At 38.4% G+C, this 23,496-nt stretch overlaps 1 protein-coding gene across 1 annotated transcript in view; it reads right to left on the reverse strand.

Moving 5' to 3' along the window:
• Nucleotides 1-20,055, reverse strand: part of LOC106578925 (melanopsin-A) — a 38,721-nt gene extending 18,666 nt beyond the window's left edge. The window contains exon 1 of the mRNA XM_045702389.1: nucleotides 19,578-20,055. Coding sequence (XP_045558345.1) covers nucleotides 19,578-19,700 — 123 coding nt within the window. The 5' untranslated portion in view covers nucleotides 19,701-20,055. The remainder of the gene's footprint in view (nucleotides 1-19,577) is intronic.
• Between the last annotated feature and the right edge of the window lie 3,441 nt (nucleotides 20,056-23,496).

Raw genomic sequence — 23,496 nt, forward strand, 5'->3', positions numbered from 1 at the left:
GTACTATATGCTGAATGTTCCTGTATAGTTACTGTACTATATGCACAATGTTCCTATATAGTCACTGTACTATATGCTGAATGTTCCTATATAGTTACTGTACAATATGTTGAATGTTCCTATATAGTTACTGTACTATATGCATAATGTTCCTATTTAGTTACTGTACTATATGCTGAATGTTCCTGTATAGTTACTGTACTATATGCTGAATGTTCCTATATCGTTACTGTACTATATGCTGAATGTTCCTATATCGTTACTGTACTATATGCTGAATGTTCCTATATCGTTACTGTACTATATGCTGAATGTTCCTATACAGTTACTGTACTATATGCATAATGTTCCTATATAGTTACTGTACTATATGCTGAATGTTCCTATATAGTTACTGTACTATATGCATAATGTTCCTATATAGTTACTGTACTATATGCTGAATGTTCCTATATAGTTACTGTACTATATGCATAATGTTCCTATATAGTTACTGTACTGTATGTTGAATGTTCCTATATAGTCACTGTACTATATGCTGAATGTTCCTATATAGTTACTGTACAATATGTTGAATGTTCCTATATAGTTACTGTACTATATGCATAATGTTCCTATTTAGTTACTGTACTATATGCTGAATGTTCCTGTATAGTTACTGTACTATATGCTGAATGTTCCTGTATAGTTACTGTACTATATGCATAATGTTCCTATATAGTCACTGTACTATATGCTGAATGTTCCTATATAGTTACTGTACAATATGTTGAATGTTCCTATATAGTTACTGTACTATATGCATAATGTTCCTATTTAGTTACTGTACTATATGCTGAATGTTCCTGTATAGTTACTGTACTATATGCTGAATGTTCCTATATCGTTACTGTACTATATGCTGAATGTTCCTATATCGTTACTGTACTATATGCTGAATGTTCCTATATCGTTACTGTACTATATGCTGAATGTTCCTATACAGTTACTGTACTATATGCATAATGTTCCTATATAGTTACTGTACTATATGCTGAATGTTCCTATATAGTTACTGTACTATATGCATAATGTTCCTATTTAGTTACTGTACTATATGCTGAATGTTCCTGTATAGTTACTGTACTATATGCTGAATGTTCCTATATAGTTACTGTACTATATGTTGAATGTTCCTATATAGTTACTGTACTATATGCATAATGTTCCTATATAGTTACTGTACTATATGCTGAATGTTCCTATATCGTTACTATACTATATGCTGAATGTTCCTATTTAGTTACTGTACAATATGCATAATGTTCCTATATAGTTACTGTACTATATGCATAATGTTCCTATATAGTTACTGTACTATATGCTGAATGTTCCTATTTAGTTACTGTACTATATGTTGAATGTTCCTATATAGTTACTGTACTATATGCATAATGTTCCTATATAGTTACTGTACTATATGCTGAATGTTCCTATTTAGTTACTGTACTATATGCATAATGTTCCTATATAGTTACTGTACTATATGTTGAATGTTCCTATATAGTTACTGTACTATATGTTGAATGTTCCTATATAGTTACTGTACTATATGCTGAATGTTCCTATTAAGTTACTGTTATATATGTTGAATGTTCCTATATAGTTACTGTACTATATGTTGAATGTTCCTATATAGTTACTGTACTATATGCTGAATGTTCCTATATAGTTACTGTACTATATGTTGAACGTTCCTATATAGTTACTGTACTATATGTTGAATGTTCCTATATAGATACTGTACTATATGCTGAATGTTCCTATATAGTTACTGTACTATATGCATAATGTTCCTATATAGTTACTGTACTATATGTTGAATGTTCCTATTTAGTTACTGTACTATATGCATAATGTTCCTATTAAGTTAATGTTATATATGTTGAATGTTCCTATATAGTTACTGTACTATATGTTGAATGTTCCTATATAGTTACTGTACTATATGCTGAATGTTCCTATTAAGTTACTGTTATATATGTTGAATGTTCCTATATAGTTACTGTACTATATGCTGAATGTTCCTATATAGTTACTGTACTATATGCTGAATGTTCCTATATAGTTACTGTACTATATGCTGAATGTTCCTATATAGTTACTGTACTATATGTTGAATGTTCCTATATAGTTACTATACTATATGCTGAATGTTCCTATATAGTTACTGTACTATATGTTGAATGTTCCTATATAGTTACTGTACTATATGTTGAATGTTCCTATACAGTTACTGTACTATATGTTGAATGTTACTATATAGTTACTTGAAGTTAATTGAAAGTTTCACCCAGTAGGTCTTCATCAAGCTGATAGTAAACGAGGTATAGGCAGTTGAAACCTAGTCTCTCTCACTGCACCATGAGTCTGTAGAGGGAGACTAGCCCGGAGCGTATACAACCATGTTAATGTATTTCTAAGAATTGATATTCCTTTTATTTTACATATTTATACCCAGCAACTGGGATTCCAGGAAATTGTTGAATATGTGCACACTACTTCTGAGAATTATCAAATGATCAAATCATGACATGACTATAAAGCTGTGAAATATCAAATTATCAAATAATGGCATATCTATAAAGCGTTTTTAACAAAAACTGTCATTATGTCTCTCTCTCCCTCAAAAGACTCTTGACTAACTCAGTGAATTAATAATGCCCGAGAAGCCAGTGTTTGGAGGATATATTGGTGTATACTGGCAAAACGTGCCAATATATCCTCCAAACACCACCTTCAAAAACATGACCACTTTTATGCACCAGGTTACCAACATATTCAAATAATTATTGCCATATTTTCATTAAAAACATCATTTTGATGAATTTATTCATACTATTTCATCCTTCCAAGAGATATTGTCCTGACACAAATCTAGGGTTGCTACCCAAGCCGGCTGGTCGTTTGTTCTGTTGGTTCGGTAGCCAGAGATGCGACCCAGTCGTTAAGCATTTTTGTCTATGGGCCAGACATTTGTTCTAAATGTTCCATTGCCATACTGACTGGCAACATTATTATCCCTTGCTTGCTAGCTAGCCAACTATGGCTAAATTACAGTCACGTCAAACAGTGCAGACAGAATAACAGCAAAGTAGCTGCATTTGCATTTTTAAGCTGTTTTCTAGTGACATTTATTTTGGATACATTCATAAGAATGAGCGAATGATGCACGATTTCACCTGGCATAGAAAATGTGCTCTCTCTTCAGAACACTGTTGTTCAGAGGAGCTAGCCAACCAAACAACTAACACAATCACTTCAAACTGAAGCTGGAAAAACATCAAACTAGCTGCATTTTATTTTGATTTACCAGTTTTCTATTGACATTTCTTTGTTTATACCAATAAAATGATGCTGATTCATGATTTCGACTGGCTGAGAAAAGTTGCCTGCCTACGTTCATTACTATGGGACAGCTGGTGATCGAATTTCAATGTTGAAACAATGTTGCAAATGTCAGAGAGACAGAAAGCAAGGTTTATACAAATCTCTGCTGTTGAAAACCAATTGCTAGTCTAAAAGAAATGGGAGATAATGTCTAGATGCTTTTTACAGTGGAGATCAAGCCTATAAATTGCCTGGCTGGGCTGATGAGACAGTGGATTGCGCAGTCAGATGGAACAGAATAAATAAGCATTTCAACGTCATAGCTTTAGCCGATGGTAACTTGTGGAATAGACATCGACTGGAACGCAGTTTTAACCTCTCTAGGGTAGGGGGCAGTATTTGCACGGCCGGATAAAAAACGTATCCGATTTAATCTGGTTATTACTACTGCCCAGAAACTAGAATATGCATATAATTGTTTGATTTGGATAGAAAACACCCTAAAGTTTCTAAAACTGTTTGAATGGTGTCTGTGAGTATAACAGAACTCATATGGCAGGCAAAAACCTGAGAAGATTCTAAACAGGAAGTGCCCTCTCTGACCATTTCTTGGCCTTCTACACTCTCTTTATTGAAAACTGAGGATCTCTACTGTAACGTGACACTTCCTACGGCTCCCATAGGCTCTCAGAAGGCGGCAGAACGTTGAATGATGACTTTGCAGGCCATGGCTAAAAAACAGTAGCGCATTTGGTAAGTGGTCGATCAGAGAACAATGAGACTGGCGCGCACGTGCACGTGAAGAGTCCATTTTAGATTTTTAGTCATTGAACGAAAACAGGGTTTCCCGGTCGGAATATTATCGCTTTTTTAACGAGAAAAATCGCATAAAAATTGATTTTAAACAGCGTTTGACATGCTTCGAAGTACGGTAATGGAATATTTAGATTTTTTTTGTCACGATACGCGCCGGCGCGTCACCCTTCATTACCCTTCGGATAGTGTCTTGAACGCACAAACAAAACAGAGGATATTTGAACATAACTATGGATTATTTTGAACCAAACCAACATTTGTTATTGAAGTAGAAGTCCTGGGAGTGCATTCTGACGAAGAACAGCAAAGGTAATCCAATTTTTCTTATAGTAAATCTGAGTTTGGTGAGTGCCAAACTTGGTGGGTGTCAAAATAGCTAGCCCGTGATGGCGAGCTATCTACTCAGAATATTGCAAAATGTGCTTTTGCCGAAAAGCTATTTTAAAATCGGACATAGCGATTGCATAAAGGAGTTCTGTATCTATAATTCTTAAAATAATTGTTATGTTTTTTTGTGAACGTTTATCGTGAGTAATTTAGTAAATTCACCGGAAGTTTGCGGTGGGTATGCTAGTTCTGAACGTCACATGCTAATGTAAAAAGCTGGTTTTTGATATAAATATGAACTTGATTGAACAAAACATGCATGTATTGTATAACATAATGTCCTAGGAGTGTCATCTGATGAAGATCATCAAAGGTTAGTGCTGCATTTAGCTGTGGTTTGGGTTTATGTGACATTATATGCTAGCTTGAAAAATGGGTGTCTGATTATTTCTGGCTGGGTACTCTTCTGACATAATCTAATGTTTTGCTTTCGTTGTAAAGCCTTTTTGAAATCGGACAGTGTGGTTAGATTAACGAGAGTCTTGTCTTTAAAATGGTGTAAAATAGTCATAGGTTTGAGAAATTGAAGTAATAGCATTTCTAAGGTATTTGAATATTGCGCCACGGGATTCCACTGGCTGTTGAGTAGGTGGGACGATTTCGTCCCACATACCCTAGAGAGGTTAACCAATCAGCGTCCAGGATTAGACCCACCCGTTGTATAATTGTTTATATTACTTCCATTGTCTAACCAATAGAACACAGTGGACGTTTGAGGGTTCTATTACCTTCAGATACAATTGTATTCTGACATGAACTGAACCCTCCTCCTCCAGTCCTCTACAGTCTGAGGAGTCAAAGGTCATTAAACATATCAAATCAAACTTGATTTATAGAGCACATTTCTTACAGAGGATGCATTTCAAAGTGCTTAATAAATAAAATAACTAAAGGTGCGAAAGATAAAAACACAAAATATTTCCTAAATTAGACAAATTAAAATTGTAAAACAATAATAAAATAACACTAAGAGACTAACACCATAACACTAAGAGCCATCCATATATTTATGTCAGAGATACATTCAACCAGGGTGTTAATTGGGCTATCGTCATCTGAGGACACAGATTAATACAGCTGTGTATCATTGGCATACCTAATAATGCTGCCAAGGGATAACATGTAAAAACTAAAGTATAGGGCCCAAAATCAACCCTTGAGGTACGCCACATGAGATCTCTAGTTTTCCTGAGGCATGGTCTCCTAGGGCAACAAAATCATCTCTGTCAGTCATATATGTCTTAAACCAGTTCAGTACTAAGCCTGAGAGGCCAACCCAATTCTGTAGTCTGTCCAGGAGGATACCATGATCTACACACAAAAAAATGATGGTTGTAAATAGTACCAGATAGGGGTTCTCTGGCTTGTAACCATAGAGGAACCCTTTTTGGGGCTATATAGAACACTTTTTTATGGTTCTTTATAGAACATTTATGAAGAATGGTTCTATAAAGAACCTTTTTCAATCTGAAAGGTTCTTTGTAAAGCCTTTTGATCCTGACGAGAGAATTAAGACTGATTTTGTCAACCGTTCTCAAGGCCATACATGAGTCTTTCACAAGACACCATCACTGGCTATAGTCATACACAACATGTAATAATGTAACACAACAGATTAGATAAAATGGAATGACACACACTCACGGTTGCACAAAAAGAGCTGTGAACAAACTATGACGCCAAATATTATAAAGAGACACATTTTATTATCACTAAAAGACCAAAGAACCCAAAAGGTTACTTGAGTCAGTATGGTTCCACATAGAACCATCACCCTTTCCAAAGAACCCCTGAGGAACCCTCTTTTGCGTGTATTCTATAGTATGCAAAGCTGCATTTAAGCCAATGAGTAGAAGACAGAGAGATTTGTAGCATCAGTGTTAATCCGAAAGTACAGTCTCTATGCTTTGGTGGGTACGAAAACATAATCACTGCTGACCTGTTCTAACCTCTAGTAAGAACTAAGGTCGACGCCATCTCTCTCCATGAATACACACACACACACACACACAAGTGCAGACGTAAACACATAGACACATTCGTCTGTGCTAGAGTAGGCAGGGTGCCTGTGAATGAGTCGGTCAGCTGTGACTGTGCTGAAATCAATTTCCGATATCTACGTGTTTGTCTGAGGAAGAGCTAAGGGGCTGTGGGGACAAGGACAACTATTGTTGGCCCTCTTTCCCATTCCGTCGACAACACAATCCCTGCTTTCTGTAATATCTAGGAGTTCAGCCGGAACTCACCCACTTCCTCTCTTTAATCCCTCTGTGTGTGTGTTTGTGCGTGTCTCCAGTATGTGTGCACATGCATGCACGTCTATATCGTCTACTGACCCACATCTGTGTCCTTCAGTTCAAACAATAAAAAAGCCATTTGTTTTGGTAAACAGGGTCGGTGTTTGAGTAATATAACCCCTCTCAAATTCATACCTATGGATGCAGGGACTGACCATCCATGAGATCAAAACTATAGTTTTAACTGTGTTTTGAGTCTATAGTGTTTGTTTACGTTGACTTTTTATGGAAACATTGGCGTCTAAAAAAGCTTATATTTTGGGTTTGGCGGCTGGGATGTCCTTGTCCCATCGCGCTCTAGCGACTCCTTGTGGCGGCCGGGCGCATGCACGCTGACTTTGGTCGCCAGCTGTACGGTGTTTCCTCCGACACATTGGTGCGGCTGGCTTCTGGGTTAAGCGAGCAGTGTGTCATGAAGCTTCACGGGGTCGTGTTTTGGAGGACACATTGTTTAGGAGTTTAGGGTTAGGGATTTGGGGTTAGGGTTAAGGTTAGGGTTAGGGAAAATATAATTTTGAATGGGAAAAATGGTTTGGTCCCCAAAAGGATAGTAAAAAAAACATGCGTGTGTGTGTGTGCGGGCTTGTATTACTATCGTCATGGATACCGGAAATCCCCCAAAGTCCACAGAAGGATAGAACAACAAGAAAGTATATACATCTGACCACACTATATATTCATACACCAGACAGAGTACGGGGCGGGGACTGTGTGTCTGTGCAGGGCAGGTTAATTTATAAATGTAATCTGTTACAGTTACTAGTTGTAATCAGTAACGTAACTTTTGGATTACCCAAACTCAGTAACGTAATCTGATTACTTTTGGATTACCCAAACTCAGTAACGTACTCTGATTAATTTTGGATTACCCAAACTCAGTAACGTAATCTGATTAGTTTTGGATTACCCAAAACTCAGTAACGTAATCTGATTAGTTTTGGATTACCCAAACTCAGTAACATAATCTAATTACTTTTGGATTACCCAAACTCAGTAACGTAATCTGATTAATTTTGGATTACCCAAACTCAGTAACATAATCTGATTACTTTTGGATTACCCAAACTCAGTAACGTAATCTGATTACTTTTGGATTACCCAAACTCAGTAACGTAATCTGATTACTTTTGGATTACCCAAACTCAGTAACGTAATCTGATTACTTTTGGATTACCCAAACTCAGTAACGTAATCTGATTACTTTTGGATTACCCAAACTCAGTAACGTAATCTGATTACTTTTGGATTACCCAAACTCAGTAATGTAATCTGATTACTTTTGGATTACTACTTTCCCCTTAAGAGGAATTAGAAGAAGACAAAAAGGATTCATTAAAAGCATCATAGCGGTCTCTGATTGGTGGTCATCATTTGGTGTGTCATCATAGTGCTCTCTGATTTGTGGTCAGACTCTCTCAGGTGGAACAAACTTAAATTTGCACCTTTTTTAGTGCTGATTTGAATGTCATTGAGAAAACAGAAAGCTGTCAAAGTTGTCCCCCTGCAAACATCCTTTCTCAATTTGAAAGTAATCCAAGATGTAAATCATCTAGTTTTTCAAAAGTATCTGTAATCTGATTCGAATATTTTTGCTGGTAATTTCACTGATTGCAGTTACAGTTTTTTGTAATCAGATTACATGTAATCAGTTACTCCCCAACCCTGTGTATGCGAGATTGCCTGTGTCTGTGTGCACTGTGAATGCATGCATGTGTGTTTTTCCTTGTCAGCAGGTAGTAAATGTTACTGTGTGACCTGCCAAAATGCTAATTTTCTTGCTTAGACAAAGGGAGGAACAAGAGGAGCAGGAAGTAGAGCAGGAAGGAGGAAGAGGATGATGGTTGATGGACCTGAATTTCTACTGTCACACTGTTGCATCTCCAACCTCCTTAACCTTTACCTAACACCTACCCTAACCTTAACCGCCCATGGGTTATGACCCAATCTTAACCCGTCAAGGTTCTTGCGTCACTGAAAGCCTTATTTTTTACAAGTAAATGTCATGTTCCTTTGGGTACAGCTTATTTCTTTGTTCCAAAAATCCAATGTTTGTGTCTGTTGGATGAATGTCAAATATCAACCTGAGGTTAAGTTGCCAAACACACACACACACACACACACACACACACACACACACACACACACACACACACACACACACACACACACACACACACACACACACACACACACACACACACACACACACACACACACACACACACACAACCAGTGAATGTAGCCCGAAAGACGAGGTATGTGGCAGGGCTTCAGTCTGTCAGTAACGCACAGTGAACCGCGTGTGTGTGTTTGTATGTTTGTATGTGTGTATGTGTGCGTGTGTGTGTAATAAAACGCACACACACATATTTTGTAAGTACTTTTTAACACCAAAACTATTGGTAAGTGAGGTGCCACCAACACAAAGGAGACGGAACCTTAACTTTGATGGAGTATTGAAACATCCTCCTGAAATGTTTTGGAACTTCACATGATGTGTTGTAACACCCACTGGGTGAAAAGGGTCCGTATAAGGGGATATATTTACTTGACATGTTTTTTGTATTCTAGAGGATACAGAACATGTCCAATGCATATTTTGAGTTTTTATGCATATGCCACATATCTTGACAAATTCGGAATCAAGCTGGGTCTTTTGGACATATACTGTATGATATTGGGATTACTCTGAATATCACACATGGACATTTCCTATGGCCGAATATGGACTCATTCGATATCCTGAGATATGCGACATCCTATTGTCTCTCTTCATGTTGACAAATGCTTACTGTATACATCACGTATCGGTGTTTTCTCAGCACATTCAAGATATTAAGCTATATTGATTCTAGAAATGCTTCTCTTGGCTGAGGTCCATTTCCGGATCTTGATATGCTTTTTGATATGCTGAAAATAAGGACAATTTCTGATGCATTTCAGAGTTTTCAGCACATGCTCAATAATTTGACATATATGCACAAATCATTTTTAGATTCCCTTTGGATATGATACATGGTGTAGCTGGATATTGACTCATTAGATATCTTGAGATACTGTAGGCCTATGTAGACATCTTATTTTCTCTATATGTTGACAAGTATTGACAGTACGCCTACATAGGATCTTGATATGCATATTTTACGCTGCTGCTACTCTCGGTGTATTATCTATGCATAGTCACTTTAACTCTACCTGCATGTACATATTACCTCAATTACCTCGACTAACCAGTGACCAGGCACATTGACTCTGTACCGGTACCCCTGTATATAACCTCGCTATTGTTATTTTACTGCTGCTGTTTAACTATTTGCTATTTTTATTTAAAAAATGTTACTTATCTATTTTTCACTTAACACTTATTTTTCTTAAAACTGCATTGTTGGTTAAGGGCTTGTAAGTAACCATTTCACTGTAAGGTTTACACCTGTTGTATTCGGCGCATGTGACAAATTCAATTTGATTTGATATGCTAAATAAGTTATTTGAGTTTTGAGGATATGCTCAATAATTTGACAAATATCCAATCCATTTCATTCTTTCAGACACTATCATTTTTTAATTCCCTCTGGATAAAGGACTCGCACAAACCACAAGCTAAAAGCACTGTAACTGGTAGCCTAGCAACAATAATGACATATATTTTTCTGCGGAGTTCCAACTGCCAACTATGTAAACGGCGTGGTCGAACTGACAACTGGAGAAACAAAGAAGTGTGAAGCTGTTCTGAAAATACCTAAAAGAAGTTAACGCTAAAGTGAGTAGCTAATTGAGATATGTTTTATTTATCTGAGTAACTAGAATCAGGAACGTTAGCTAACTTGGCCAATAGCCAGTAGGGATAGCCAGCTAGCTAGGCTTCATAGGGGGATAAAAGCGAACTGGTAGCCTAGCTAGCCAATAAATAACAATAGTGCCTTCCCTTCAGCGATTGTTTTATATCCTATCAAGCCTCAAGGTGACAGCTAACGTTTTCAAACGGTTAGGCATATTTTGTATTACTGGTTAATATAAGAGAACTAGCTAGCTAACTAACTAGCAACTTGGCTAGCTAGCTAACTTAGTTCCAATTGGTTTTCTCATCATGAATGAAGCAGGTACCTTGTGGTATGGTTATGTGTAATGACAATGTTTTTTTGAAATATTGACACAATTTTCATTCCTTGACAGTTTGGAGTGGATCACAGACCAACATTACCACCATATTTGTCTGACTGCGAGGGACCACCGCTGACAACCCAATCTGCACCCATCGCATTGAAACAACTATGTAAACTGGAAACCATACATCCTGATGCTGCATTTATTGTAGCTGGGGATTTTAACAAAGCTAACCTGAGAACAAGACTTCCTAAATTCTATCAGCATATCGAATGCGCGACACGAGCTGGTAGCATTCTGGATAATTGCTATTCTAACTTCCACGATGCATACAAAACCCTCCCGCATACTGCCTTCGGCAAATCTGACCATGACTCCATTTTGTTGCTCCCAGCTATTGACAGAAACTAAAACAGGAAACGCCCTTGCTCAGGTCTATCAAAAGCTGGTCTGACCAATCGGATTCCATGCTTCAAGATTGCGTCGATCACGTGGACTGAGATATGTTCCGGATAGCCTCAGACAATAACATTAATGTATACGCTGACTTGGTGAGCGAGTTTATTAGCAAGTGCATCGGAGATGTCGTACCCACTGTGACTATTAAAACTTTTCCTAACCAGAAAGTGGATTGATGACAGCATTCACTACCATTCGGATAGTGTCTTGAACGCACGAACAAAACAGAGGATATTTGAACATAACTATGGATTATTTTTAACCAAACCAACATTTGTTATTGAAGTAGAGGTCCTGGGAGTGCATTCTGACAAAGAACAGCAAAGGTAATAACATTTTTCTTATAGTAAATCTGACTTTGGTCAGGGCTAAACTTGGTGGGTGTCTAAATAGCTAGCCCTTTGATGTCGGGCTATCTACTTAGAATATTGCAAAATGTGCTTTCACCGAAAAGCTATTTTAAAATCGGACATAGCGAGTGCATAGAGGAGTTCTGTATCTATAATTCTTAAAATAATTGTTATGTTTTTTGTGAACGTTTATCGTGAGTAATTTAGTAAATTCACCGGAAGTTTGCGGGGGGTATGCTAGTTCTGAACGTCACATGCTAATGTAAAAAGCTGGTTTTTGATATAAATATGAACTTGATTGAACAAAACATGCATGTATTGTATAACATAATGTCCTAGGGTTGTCATCTGATGAAGATCATCAAAGGTTAGTGCTGCATTTAGCTGTGGTTTGGGTTTATGTGACATTATATGCTAGCTTGAAAAATGGGTGTCTGATTACTTCTGGCTTGGTACTCTGTTGACATAATCTAATGTTTTGCTTTCGTTGTAAAGCCTTTTTGAAATTGGACAGTGTGGTTAGATTAACGAGAGTCTTGTCTTTAAAATGGTGTAAAATAGTCATATGTTTGAGAAATTGAAGTAATAGCATTTCTAAGGTATTTGAATAACGCGCCACGGGATTCAACTGGCTGTTGAGTAGGTGGGACGATTTCGTCCCACTGGCCCTAGAGAAGTTAAGCTTGAGATCCTGGGTCTCGACCCCGCCCTGTGCAACTGGGTCCTGGACTTCCGGACGGGCCGCCCCCAGGTGGTGAAGGTAGGAAACAACATCTCCACCCTGCTGATCCTCATCACTGGGCCACTACAAGGGTACGTTCTCAGCCCTCTACTGTACTCCCTGTTCACCCATGTTTGCGTAACCATGCATGCCTCCAACTCAATCATCAAGTTTGCAGACGACACTACAGTGGTAGGCTTGATTACCAACAACAACAAGGAGGAGGTTGAAGAAATTTGGCTTGTCACCTAAAACACTCTTTTACAGATGCACAATCGAGAGCATCCTGTTGGGCTGTATCACCGCCTGGTACGGCAACTGCAACGCCCTCAACCGCAAGGCTCTCCAGAGGGTAGTGCGGTCTGCAAAACACATCACCGGGGGGAAACAACTTTCCCTCTAGGACAGGAAGACCAAAAAGATCATCAAGGACAACAACCACCTGAGCCACTGCTTGTGGCTTTAAAGTCACTTTAACCTGATGTGGATAGGGGCAGTATTTTCACGGCCGGATGAAAAAACGTACCCTATTTAAACTGGTTACTACTCTTGCCCAGAAACGACAATATGCATATTATTAGTAGATTTGGATAGAAAACAGTCTAAAGTTTCTAAAACTGTTTGAATGGTGTCTGTGAGTATAACAGAACTCATATGGCAGGCAAAAACCTGAGAAAAAGTAAACCAGGGAGTGTAGGATCTGAGAAATGTAGTTATTCTTTCTAGTCCCTTTCGAAACTACAGTATCTGTGCTGTTACGTTGCACTTTCTAAGGCTTTCATTGGCTGTCTAAAGCCTTCAGAAAGTGGATTGAGCCTTCTCCTGTCTCTGGGCAGAGTATAGGAGCTCAGTTACTGAGTGGTCTGCCTGAGGACAAAGAGGTTGGATATGCGCGTTCCCGCGAGAACGCTGTTTTTAATTTTTCTCCTTGAATTAATACACTATTGTCCGGTTGGAATATTATCGCAATTTTACGTTAAAAATACCATCAAAATTTGATTTTAAACAGCGTTTGACATGCTTCTAAGTACGGTAATGGAACATTTTGACTTTTTGTGTCTCGAAATGCACTCGCGCGTTACCCTTTGGATAGTGACCTGAACGCACGAACAAAATGGAGGTATTTGGACATAACTATGGATTATTTCGAACAAATCAAAATTTCTTGTGGAAGTAGCAGTCCTGGGAGTGCATTCTGACGAAGATCAGCAAAGGTAATACAATATTTCTAATACTAATTCTGAGTTTAGGTTGCCCCGTGATGGCAGGCTATGTACTCAGAATATTGAAAAATGTGCTTTCGCCGAAAAGCTATTTTAAAATCTGACAGCGATTGCATAAAGGAGTTCTGTATCTATAATTCTTAAAATAATTGTTATGTATTTTGTCAACGTTTATGATGAGTATTTTTGTAAATTCACCAGAAGTTTTTGGTGGGAATACATTTTCTGAACATCACGCGCCAATGTAAAAAGCTGTTTTTGGATATAAATATGATCTTGATTGAACAAAACATACATGTATTGTATAACATAATGTCCTAGGAGTGTCATCTGATGAAGATCATCAAAGGTTAGTGCTTAATTTAGCTTTGTTTTGGGTTTTATTGACATATATGCTTGCTTGGAAAATGGCTGTGTGGTTATTTTGGTCTATGTACTCTCCTAACATAATCTAATGTTTTGCTTTCGCTGTAAAGCCTTTTTGAAATCGGACAATGTGGTTAGATTAACGAGAGTCTTATCTTTAAAATGGTGTAAAATAGTTGATTGTTTGAGAAAATTTAATTGTGGTATTTTAGTTGTTTTTGTATTTCGCGCCATGCGATCCCATTGGCTCTTGGCTAGGGGTCCCGCTAGCGGAACGCCTAGATGCAAGAGGAAATTATTAACCTGTTAGGGCTAGGGGGCAGTATTGACACAGCCGGATAAAAAACGTACCCGATTTAATCTGGTTACTACTCCTGCCCAGTAACTAGAATATGCATATAATTATTGGCTTTGGATAGAAAACACCCTAAAGTTTCTAAAACTGTTTGAATGGTGTCTGTGAGTATAAAAGAACTCATATGGCAGGCCAAAACCTGAGAAGATTCCATGCAGGAAGTGGCCTGTCTGAGAAGTAGTGTTTCATCTGGGCTCTTTTTATTGAAGACTGAGGATCTTTGCAATAACGTGACACTTCCTACGGCTCCCATAGGCTCTCAGAGCCCGGGAAAAAGCTGAACGATATCGAGGCAGGCTCTGGCTGAAAAACGTTATCGCTTTTGGCAAGTAGTACTAAGTAGTACTCAGAGTACTATGGGCTTAGGCGCGTGCCCGAGTCGACCGAATGCTTTCTTTTCTTTTGTCTGTTTACCCAAACGCAGATTCCCGGTCGGAATATTATCGCTTTTTTATGAGAAAAATGGCATAAAAATTTATTTTAAACAGCGGTTGACATGCTTCGAAGTACGGTAATGGAATATTTTGAATTTTTTTGTCACGAATTGCGCCATGCTCGCCACCCTTATTTACCCTTTCGGATAGTGTCTTGAACGCACGAACAAAACGCCGCTGTTTGGATATAACGATGGATTATTTTGGACCAAACCAACATTTGTTATTGAAGTAGAAGTCCTGGGAGTGCATTCTGACGAAGACAGCAAAGGTAATAACATTTTTCTTATAGTAAATCTGCCTTTGATGAGTGCTAAACTTGCTGGGTGTCTAAATAGCTAGCCCTGTGATGCCGGGCTATCTACTGAGAATATTGCAAAATGTGCTTTCACCGAAAAGCTATTTTAAAATCGGACATATCGAGTGCATAGAGGAGTTCTGTATCTATAATTCTTCAAATAATTGTTATGCTTTTTGTGAACGTTTATCGTGAGTAATTTAGTAAATTCACCTGCAGTGTTCGGTGGGAATGCTAGTCATATGCTAGTCACATGCTAATGTAAAAAGCTGGTTTTTTATATAAATATGAACTTTATTGAACAAAACATGCATGTATTGTATAACATAATGTCCTAGGGTTGTCATCTGATGAAGATCATCAAAGGTTAGTGCTACATTTAGCTGTTGTTTGGGTTTATGTGACATTATATGCTAGCTTGAAAAATGGGTGTCTGATTATTTCTGGCTGGGTACTCTGCTGACATAATCTAATGTTTTGCTTTCGTTGTAAAGCCTTTTTGAAATCGGACAGTGTGGTTAGATTAACGAGAGTCTTATCTTTAAAATGGTGTAAAATAGTCATATTTTTTAAAAATTGAAGGTTTTGCATTTCTAAGGTATTTGAATAACGCGCCATGGGATTACACTGGCTGTTGAGTAGGTGGGACGCAAGCGTCCCACCTAGCCCATAGAGGTTAAATAGTGCCACTTTATTAATGTTTACATATCCTACATTACTCATTACATATATATGTAATATATATATATATATTATATAGAATACAGTATATACATACATATATATATATATATATAGAATATAGAATACAGTATATACATATACTGTATTCTATACCGTCTACTGTATCTTGCCTATGCTGCACGGCCATCGCTCATCCATATATTTATATGTACATATTCTATTCATCCCTTTACATTTTTGTGTATAAGGTAGTTGTTGTGTAATTTGTTAGATTACTTGTTAGATATTACTGCATTGTCGGATCTCGAAGCACAAGAATTTCACTACACTCATACAACCATGTGTATGTGACCAATACAATTTGATTTAATTTGATGAAATGAAATGAAAAACAACATGTTTTAAACATGACCCTGACTGCATTACCTGGATTAACCCATAACCCTGACTGTTTATAGGCCATGTCCATACTAACTATGTAGAGTTGGTAGATAGATGAGTGTTCTTGTATTGTATTACAGTACATCAATAAAGAACTCAGCCGCAGGCCTTTTCATTTTATTTGGTTTATTAGGATTTCCATTAGCTTTTGCTTCCTGGGGTCCACAAAACACTGATACACTGATAGACAAAGACAGTCACACAAATTCAGAACACAATGGCATTCAAACAATACCACTAAAAAATAACAAACAATACAACTAAAAAATAATGTTTGTGTTAAAGTGTGCGCATGTGTTTGTATGCGTGTCCCCTCACAGTCCCCACCGTTCCATGAGATGTTTAATACATTTTTTCAAGGTCATTTTGATGTTTGCTTTGGGTACAAACACAGGTTTCGCACACAGGCACACACACACTGTCAATAGTGGACCAGACTGTACTGGGAAAGCACCACCTCTCTACATTAATTAGCATATAATATAATTAATTTGGTTCATTATTGATTGAGTATACACTACCGTTCAAAAGTTTGGGGTCACTTAGAAATGTCCTTGTTTTTGAAAGAAAAGCAATTTTTTGTCCATTAAAATAACATCAAATTGATCAGAAATACAGTGTAGACATTGTTAATGTTGTAAATGACTATTGTAGCTGGAAATGGCAGATTTTTTGTGGAATATCTACATAGGCGTACAGAGGCCCATTATCAGCAACCATCACTCCTGTGTTCCAACGGCACGTTGTGTTAGTTAATCCAAGTTTATCATTTTAAAAGGCTAATTGAACATTAGAAAACCCTTTTGCAATTATGTTAGAACAGCTGAAAACTGTTGTTCTGATTAAAGAAGCAATAAAACTGGCCTTCTTTAGACTAGTTGAGTACCTGGAGCATCAGAATTTGTGGCTTTGATTAAAGGCTCATAATGGCTAGAAACAAATAACTTTCTTCTGAAACTCGTCAGTCTATTCTTGTTCTGAGAAATGAAGGTTATTCCATGTGATAAATTGCCGAGAAACTGAAGATCTCGTACAACGCTGTGTACTACTCCCTTCACAGAACAGCGCAAACTGGCTCTAACCAGAATAGAAAGAGGAGTGGGAGGCCCCGGTGCACAACTGAGCAAGAGGACAAGTACATTAGAGTGTCTAGTTTGAGAAACAGACGCCTCACAAGTCCTCAACTAGCAGCTTAATTAAATAGTACCCGCAAAACACCAGTCTCAACGTCAACAGTGAAGAGGCGACTCCGGGATGCTGGCCTTCTAGGTAGAGATACAAAGAAAAAGCCACATCTCAGACTGGCCAATAAAAAGAAAAGATTAAGATGGGAAGAAGAACACAGACACTGGACAGAGGAACTCTGCCTAGAAGGCCAGCATCCCGGAGTCGCCTCTTCACTGTTGACGTTGAGACTGGTGTTTTGCGCGTACTATTTAATGAAGCTGCCAGTTGCCAGTTGTCATTTACAACATTAACAATGTCTACACCGTATTTCTGATCAACTTTATGTTATTTTAAAGGACAAAAAAAGTGCTTTTCTTTCAAAAACAAGGACATTTCTAAGTGACCCCAAACTTTTGAACGGTAGTGTATGTGCATCATTTGGAAAACACAGATTGATCATTGAGAAACTCAATTTGAGTAATCCTCATTAAGCTACAAAAGAGTCTCTTCTCAACCTTAACATGTTTTGCCAATACAACAGAACAGGTGAACCGGAATTACATTTACTCTCACGGGAGTTCAAAAAGAACGATCGAAAAGCCAAACCAATACTAAGCCACACACAACTCGGGGCTTGAATCCCCGAGTTGACAAGGTCAAATCTGTCATTCTGCCCCTGAACAAGGCAGTTAACCCACTGTTCCCTGGTAGGCTGTCATTGTAAATAATAAATTGTTCTAAACATTTACATTTAGCTGACACTCTTATCCAGAGTGACTTACAGTAGTGAATGCATACATTTCATAAATTTTTTCCCCCCGTACTGGTCCCCCGTGGGAATTGAACCCACAACCCTGGCGTTGCAAACACCATGCTCTACCAACTGAGCCACACGGGTCTACCAACTGACTTGCCTAGTTATCCACTATTTACCCAGCATTGTGTTGAGTGGATATTGGCCTACGGTGCGCTCGTGGATAATTCCTAGGCTCTGATTCCTGGCACCACTTCTCTCTCTCTCTCTCTCTCTCTCTCTCTCTCTCTCTCTCTCTCTCTCTCTCTCTCTCTCTCTCTCTCTCTCTCTCTCTCTCTCTCTCTCTCTCTCTCTCTCTCTCTCTCTCTCTCTCTCTCTCTCTCTCTCACTGGTGTTCATTCATTCAGGTGCGCAGCTGAATGAAGATTGCCAAATGTGGGTCAAACTGGAGCCATTCACAAAACAAAACATAGGCTACTTGCATAAATGTCATGAATTGTCTGCATGTTATTTGGTAAGCCAATACATTTATCTTAAGTATTTATACAGTTGATTGAATCACTTGAATGATTATGTTAAAAGACCGTAAATCCACAGTGCGCCATATGTAGGCTATTATTTATAACATAAAAAAACACGTGCTATAAATCTCAAAGGTTCTTCGTAGATCCTTTTGAGGAACAATACAGGTTTTTGGGGGTATTCTGGTTAGCCATAATCTATTGTTAACATTACTTATTATGTTATTATTATGTTGTTCATTGGCACAAGACACAAGACACCACAACTAGCCATTGTCACATTTATCATGTAATGGCATAACACAACCGATTAGATAAACTGGAATAACACTCTCACAAAAAGAGCCGAGCACCACCTCCCCCCTAAATATTCGCCTGAGCCACCCCTGACCCTACATTTGAATTATCACTAAAATAGAAAATAAATCCCTTTAAGAAATGCTAAGAACCATTGAAGGGCTCAACGGATTCTTTAAATCATGATGGTTCCACATAGAACCATCATCCGTGTAAAGAAACAAATAGAAGATGAACATAAAAACGATAAATAAGCCAATCTCCAGAGGTGCCCGTGGGACACACTGTAACGCACCACATACAAGCGGTGCACGCAGAGAACGGGCATCCCGCATCAACCCCTCTATTTAGGCTCCCGTGGATGTTATGTATGTAGGCTAGGCAAGTTATGGCATGTAGCCTAACGCGTGTTTGATCACTGCCTTCTAGTGACAGGTCTCCTAAACGAGAATAACCAAAGAAACGATGAAGAACTTAGATGAAATAAATCACTGAACAGTCATCCAGCCAAAGTAATGTCTGCCGTTAACTTACTGAGGTGGACGCCGGCGGCAGCTCCATCAGGCGATGCGCGCTGACAGAGCTGATGTTCCAAGGCGCGAGAGACGGGTCTTGTGTGGGGATGCTGTCCGCCTTGACTGTTGAGCGCGAGCTCATTCTTGCCAAGTGTGTCAGTCAAAATCTAGAGAGATAGAGACAGAAAGGAAGGAGGGAAACCTGTTAGTAGTAGAGTGCTCTGCTTCAGTCCTCTAGCCACAGCATCACGACCCTGTCTCCCACACACACAGAACAGACTGAGACCAGGGAGTGAGAAAGCACTCACAGTCACTCACTAACGCTCTCTCACTCTCTTTCACCCTCACCCCCTCTCTATTTACACGTTCACTTGCGCCTCCGCCATGTGAATAAGTGTCCCAAAGCTGTGAAAATGTGAAAATGATGTAGGGAGCCAGGACTAGACCCTCTGATGGCCACTTCTATCCAGCCAACTGCAAAGTGGAATCCCATAAGGTAGGGATAATTAACTAGATTCAGCTGAGGGACGATTTTTTTGTTGTTGCGTGGATGGTGAGGGGCCGGATCCAAAACTACAAATAATTTGTAGACTGCAAATTGACCGCTAGAAGCCCAAACACATATTATATTTGACTAAAACATAATAATTTCAAACCTTGCTTACATTTGTATATTATCATGTGTCTCTCGATTACGTGTGGGAATACTTGGGAACATATTTATTAAATTAAAATCATTTGGAGCTGATTTCCTGGTGTTTTTAGAGTCTTTTATGTCCAACAATAAAAAATAAAAATAAATTGTATTTAATTTTTTTGCTCAGAAAACTTGGGAACCCTGCCATAAGGCATTATGTTATTTTTGAGGTCATTTTTGAGTTAACACAATTTAAGCATCCCTAATTATATGCCACATGTATTTGTTTATGTCAGATTTTGAGACTTGATACATGTAAAATATGAAATACCTCCCAAATGAAATATTAAACTGTTACTGAAGTGTATATCTTGTAAAACGACGGAGGGGATTTGTTCATTTGAATTTCATGCCGTTTTATTCCTATTTAGAAGTGAAACTTGAATTACATCATTCAAACCACTAGTGTGTCCCAAATCACTACTCTGAAGTCATCCTCTGATTTTGGTCAGCAACAGGTGACAACAGAAGGACCTCTGAACGAGTTGGTATGGGCTAGGAGGTGTTTTGTGATTCACCGATACAGAATGTGGTGATTAATTTAATCTCTCCCCCCCACTGGCTCTGTCAGTTAAATTAAACTAGAGTAATTGTAAGGGAAAGGAATAGTAATCACAATTATAAATAATAATAGTCTCCCTCCTCCACCCCTCTCCTCCCTCCCTCTGTCTCTGTAGGGAGTTTGTAGAAAACACAAACGCTACACTCTAAAAAATGATGGGCTAAAAACAACCCAATTTGGATTAATTGGTAACCATGTGCTGGCTAAACAGTGGACAGAACACACGCCGGGTTACTTTGATCGAGCCAGGCTTTTTGGATTAGCCAAACATGGGTTAATTTCACTATCAGTTGATGTTAATTTAACAATCAGTAGTTTTTTTAACCATCAGTTGGGTTGACCCAGCAGCTACGTTTTTTATTATGTAATCCATATGTTATATTCAGGAAGTGTGGCCTATTAGGGGCGTAGCTTTCAATTAGTTATTTTTGGCCACCCGTGAGAGTAAACATAATTCCTGTTCATCATGTTAAATTTGTACACTGCAAATTATACTTTCCCTTGTATATTTTTGCACATTACATATTCTAATCTAAATTTCACATTATTATTAACATATGCTGACACTGAGATACAATGTTAGGATGTCTGTTATTTACATATCCAGACATTAGCATATGGAACTCAAACGCTTGTGTAAACTTCATCAAATAAATACTTCAGGATTTTGCCAATGAAGCCCTTTATCTATTTCCCCGGAGTCAGATGAACGTGTTGATACCATGTTTATGTCTCTGTGTCAAGTATGAAGAAAGTTGGAGGTAGTTTCGTGAGCCAGTGCTAACTAGCTTTAACACAATAACTGGAAGTCTGTGGGTATCTACCAGCACACTTTTATAGTGTATGATGTATGGATGTGTATGTGTTCCCATTGTCTGAACCTTTCTCCAGTATGTGTGCTGTGTGTACGTGTGTGTGTGTGTGTGTGTGTATGCGTGCTGTGTGTCCGCTGTGTGTGAGTGAGCGAGTGTACGGTATATATAACAGAGACTACAGCAATCGGTAACGCAGGCGTGTATTGTAGTTGGTAGATAGATTAGTGTTGTTGTTAATGGCTCTGTTGTTTTGTCAGACCCCCGGACCCAGACCTGATCCTCTTACAGTATACAGCACATTTCACACACACACGCACACGCACGCACGCACAAACACACACACACACACACACACACACACACACACACACACACACACACACACACACACACACACAATGGACTGCGGTCAGCGCTAAGCAGCTGATCAACATTACCCCGAACCCTCTGTCATGAGACTGATAGACCTACAGAAGTTCAAATCAACTGAGACTGATTTATAGGCATATTTACTCAGAAGAGTAGTCACATCTCAGACATTCACAGATGAATGAACACACACACTGAGATGCATCACCTAGAGGTCTTCCCTGTGGCTCAGTGGTAGAGCATGGTGTGTGCAACGCCAGGGTTGTGGGTTTGATTCCCAAGGGGGGCCAGTACAAATTAAAATATTTTAAAAAATGTATGAAATGTTTGCATTCACTACTGTAAGTTGCGATGGATAAGAGCGTCTGCTAAATGTAAAAAATGAGGTGACAATTAGCATTTTAGCCAACCCTTCCCCTAACCCTAATTCTAACTGTAACCCAATTCACATAACCTGCTACGGACATTTTTCTAACCTTTGTCATTAGTTCTCCTGACCACCATTGTTCTCTCCAAATTCTCCTTTGTTGTTGCTACGCAACAAGCAACCTGGTCTCAGAGAAAGACGTATAACGTACAATACTATACATCCTCCAAGATGTATGATAAATCTTCTTCAGGCTAGGGTCTATTTTTCTCCACTTCCTATCTGACTGACATGCCCAAAGTAAACTGCCTGTTACTCAGGCCCAGAAGCCAGGATGTGCATATCATTGGTACCATTGGATAGAAAACACTTTGAAGTCTGTAGAAATTTTAAAATAATGTATGAGACTATAACACAATTGATATGGTAGGAGAAAATCCAAAGAAAAACCAACCGGAATCTTTTTTTTGAGAGCCCATGCTATTTCAATGGAAACTATGGGTCCTATGCATGTCCAGCTCCCAGATTGCAATTCCTATGGCTTCCACTAGATGTCAACAGTCTTTGTTCAAGGTTACAGGCCTGTTTCTTCCCAAACAAGGAAGAATTTTGAGTTTTGGTACAGGGAGTCAGAGTTGGAAATCAAACGCGCAATTGCTAATTTAGCTTTTCTATTAAATTAGACGTCTTTCCGTATGGAATATTATAGTTTAATTAAGTTTTAGAGTACCTGAGGATTAAATAGAAATGTATTTTGACTTGTTTTAACAAAGTTTAGCGGTAGCTTTTTGGATTCCTTTCTCTGCATGTTGAACGAGTGGATTACTCAAATCGATGGCACCAACTAAACTGACTTTTTGGCATATAAATAATGATTTTATCTAACAAAACGACCATGCATGTTGTAGCTGGGACTCTTGGGATTGCAAATCAGAGGAAGATTTTCAAAAGTAAGTGAATATTCAATCTCTATTTGTGATTTTACGAAGCCTGTGCTGGTTGAAAAATATTTTGATGTTGGGCGCCGTCCTCAAAACAATCGCATGGCAAGCTTTCGTTGTAAATGCTATTGTAAATCAGACAATGCAGTTAGATGAACAAGACTTTAAGCTTTTAACCAATATAAGA

The sequence above is a fragment of the Salmo salar genome, chromosome ssa19, assembly GCF_905237065.1.
Source record: "Salmo salar chromosome ssa19, Ssal_v3.1, whole genome shotgun sequence".
NCBI lineage: Eukaryota > Metazoa > Chordata > Actinopteri > Salmoniformes > Salmonidae > Salmo > Salmo salar.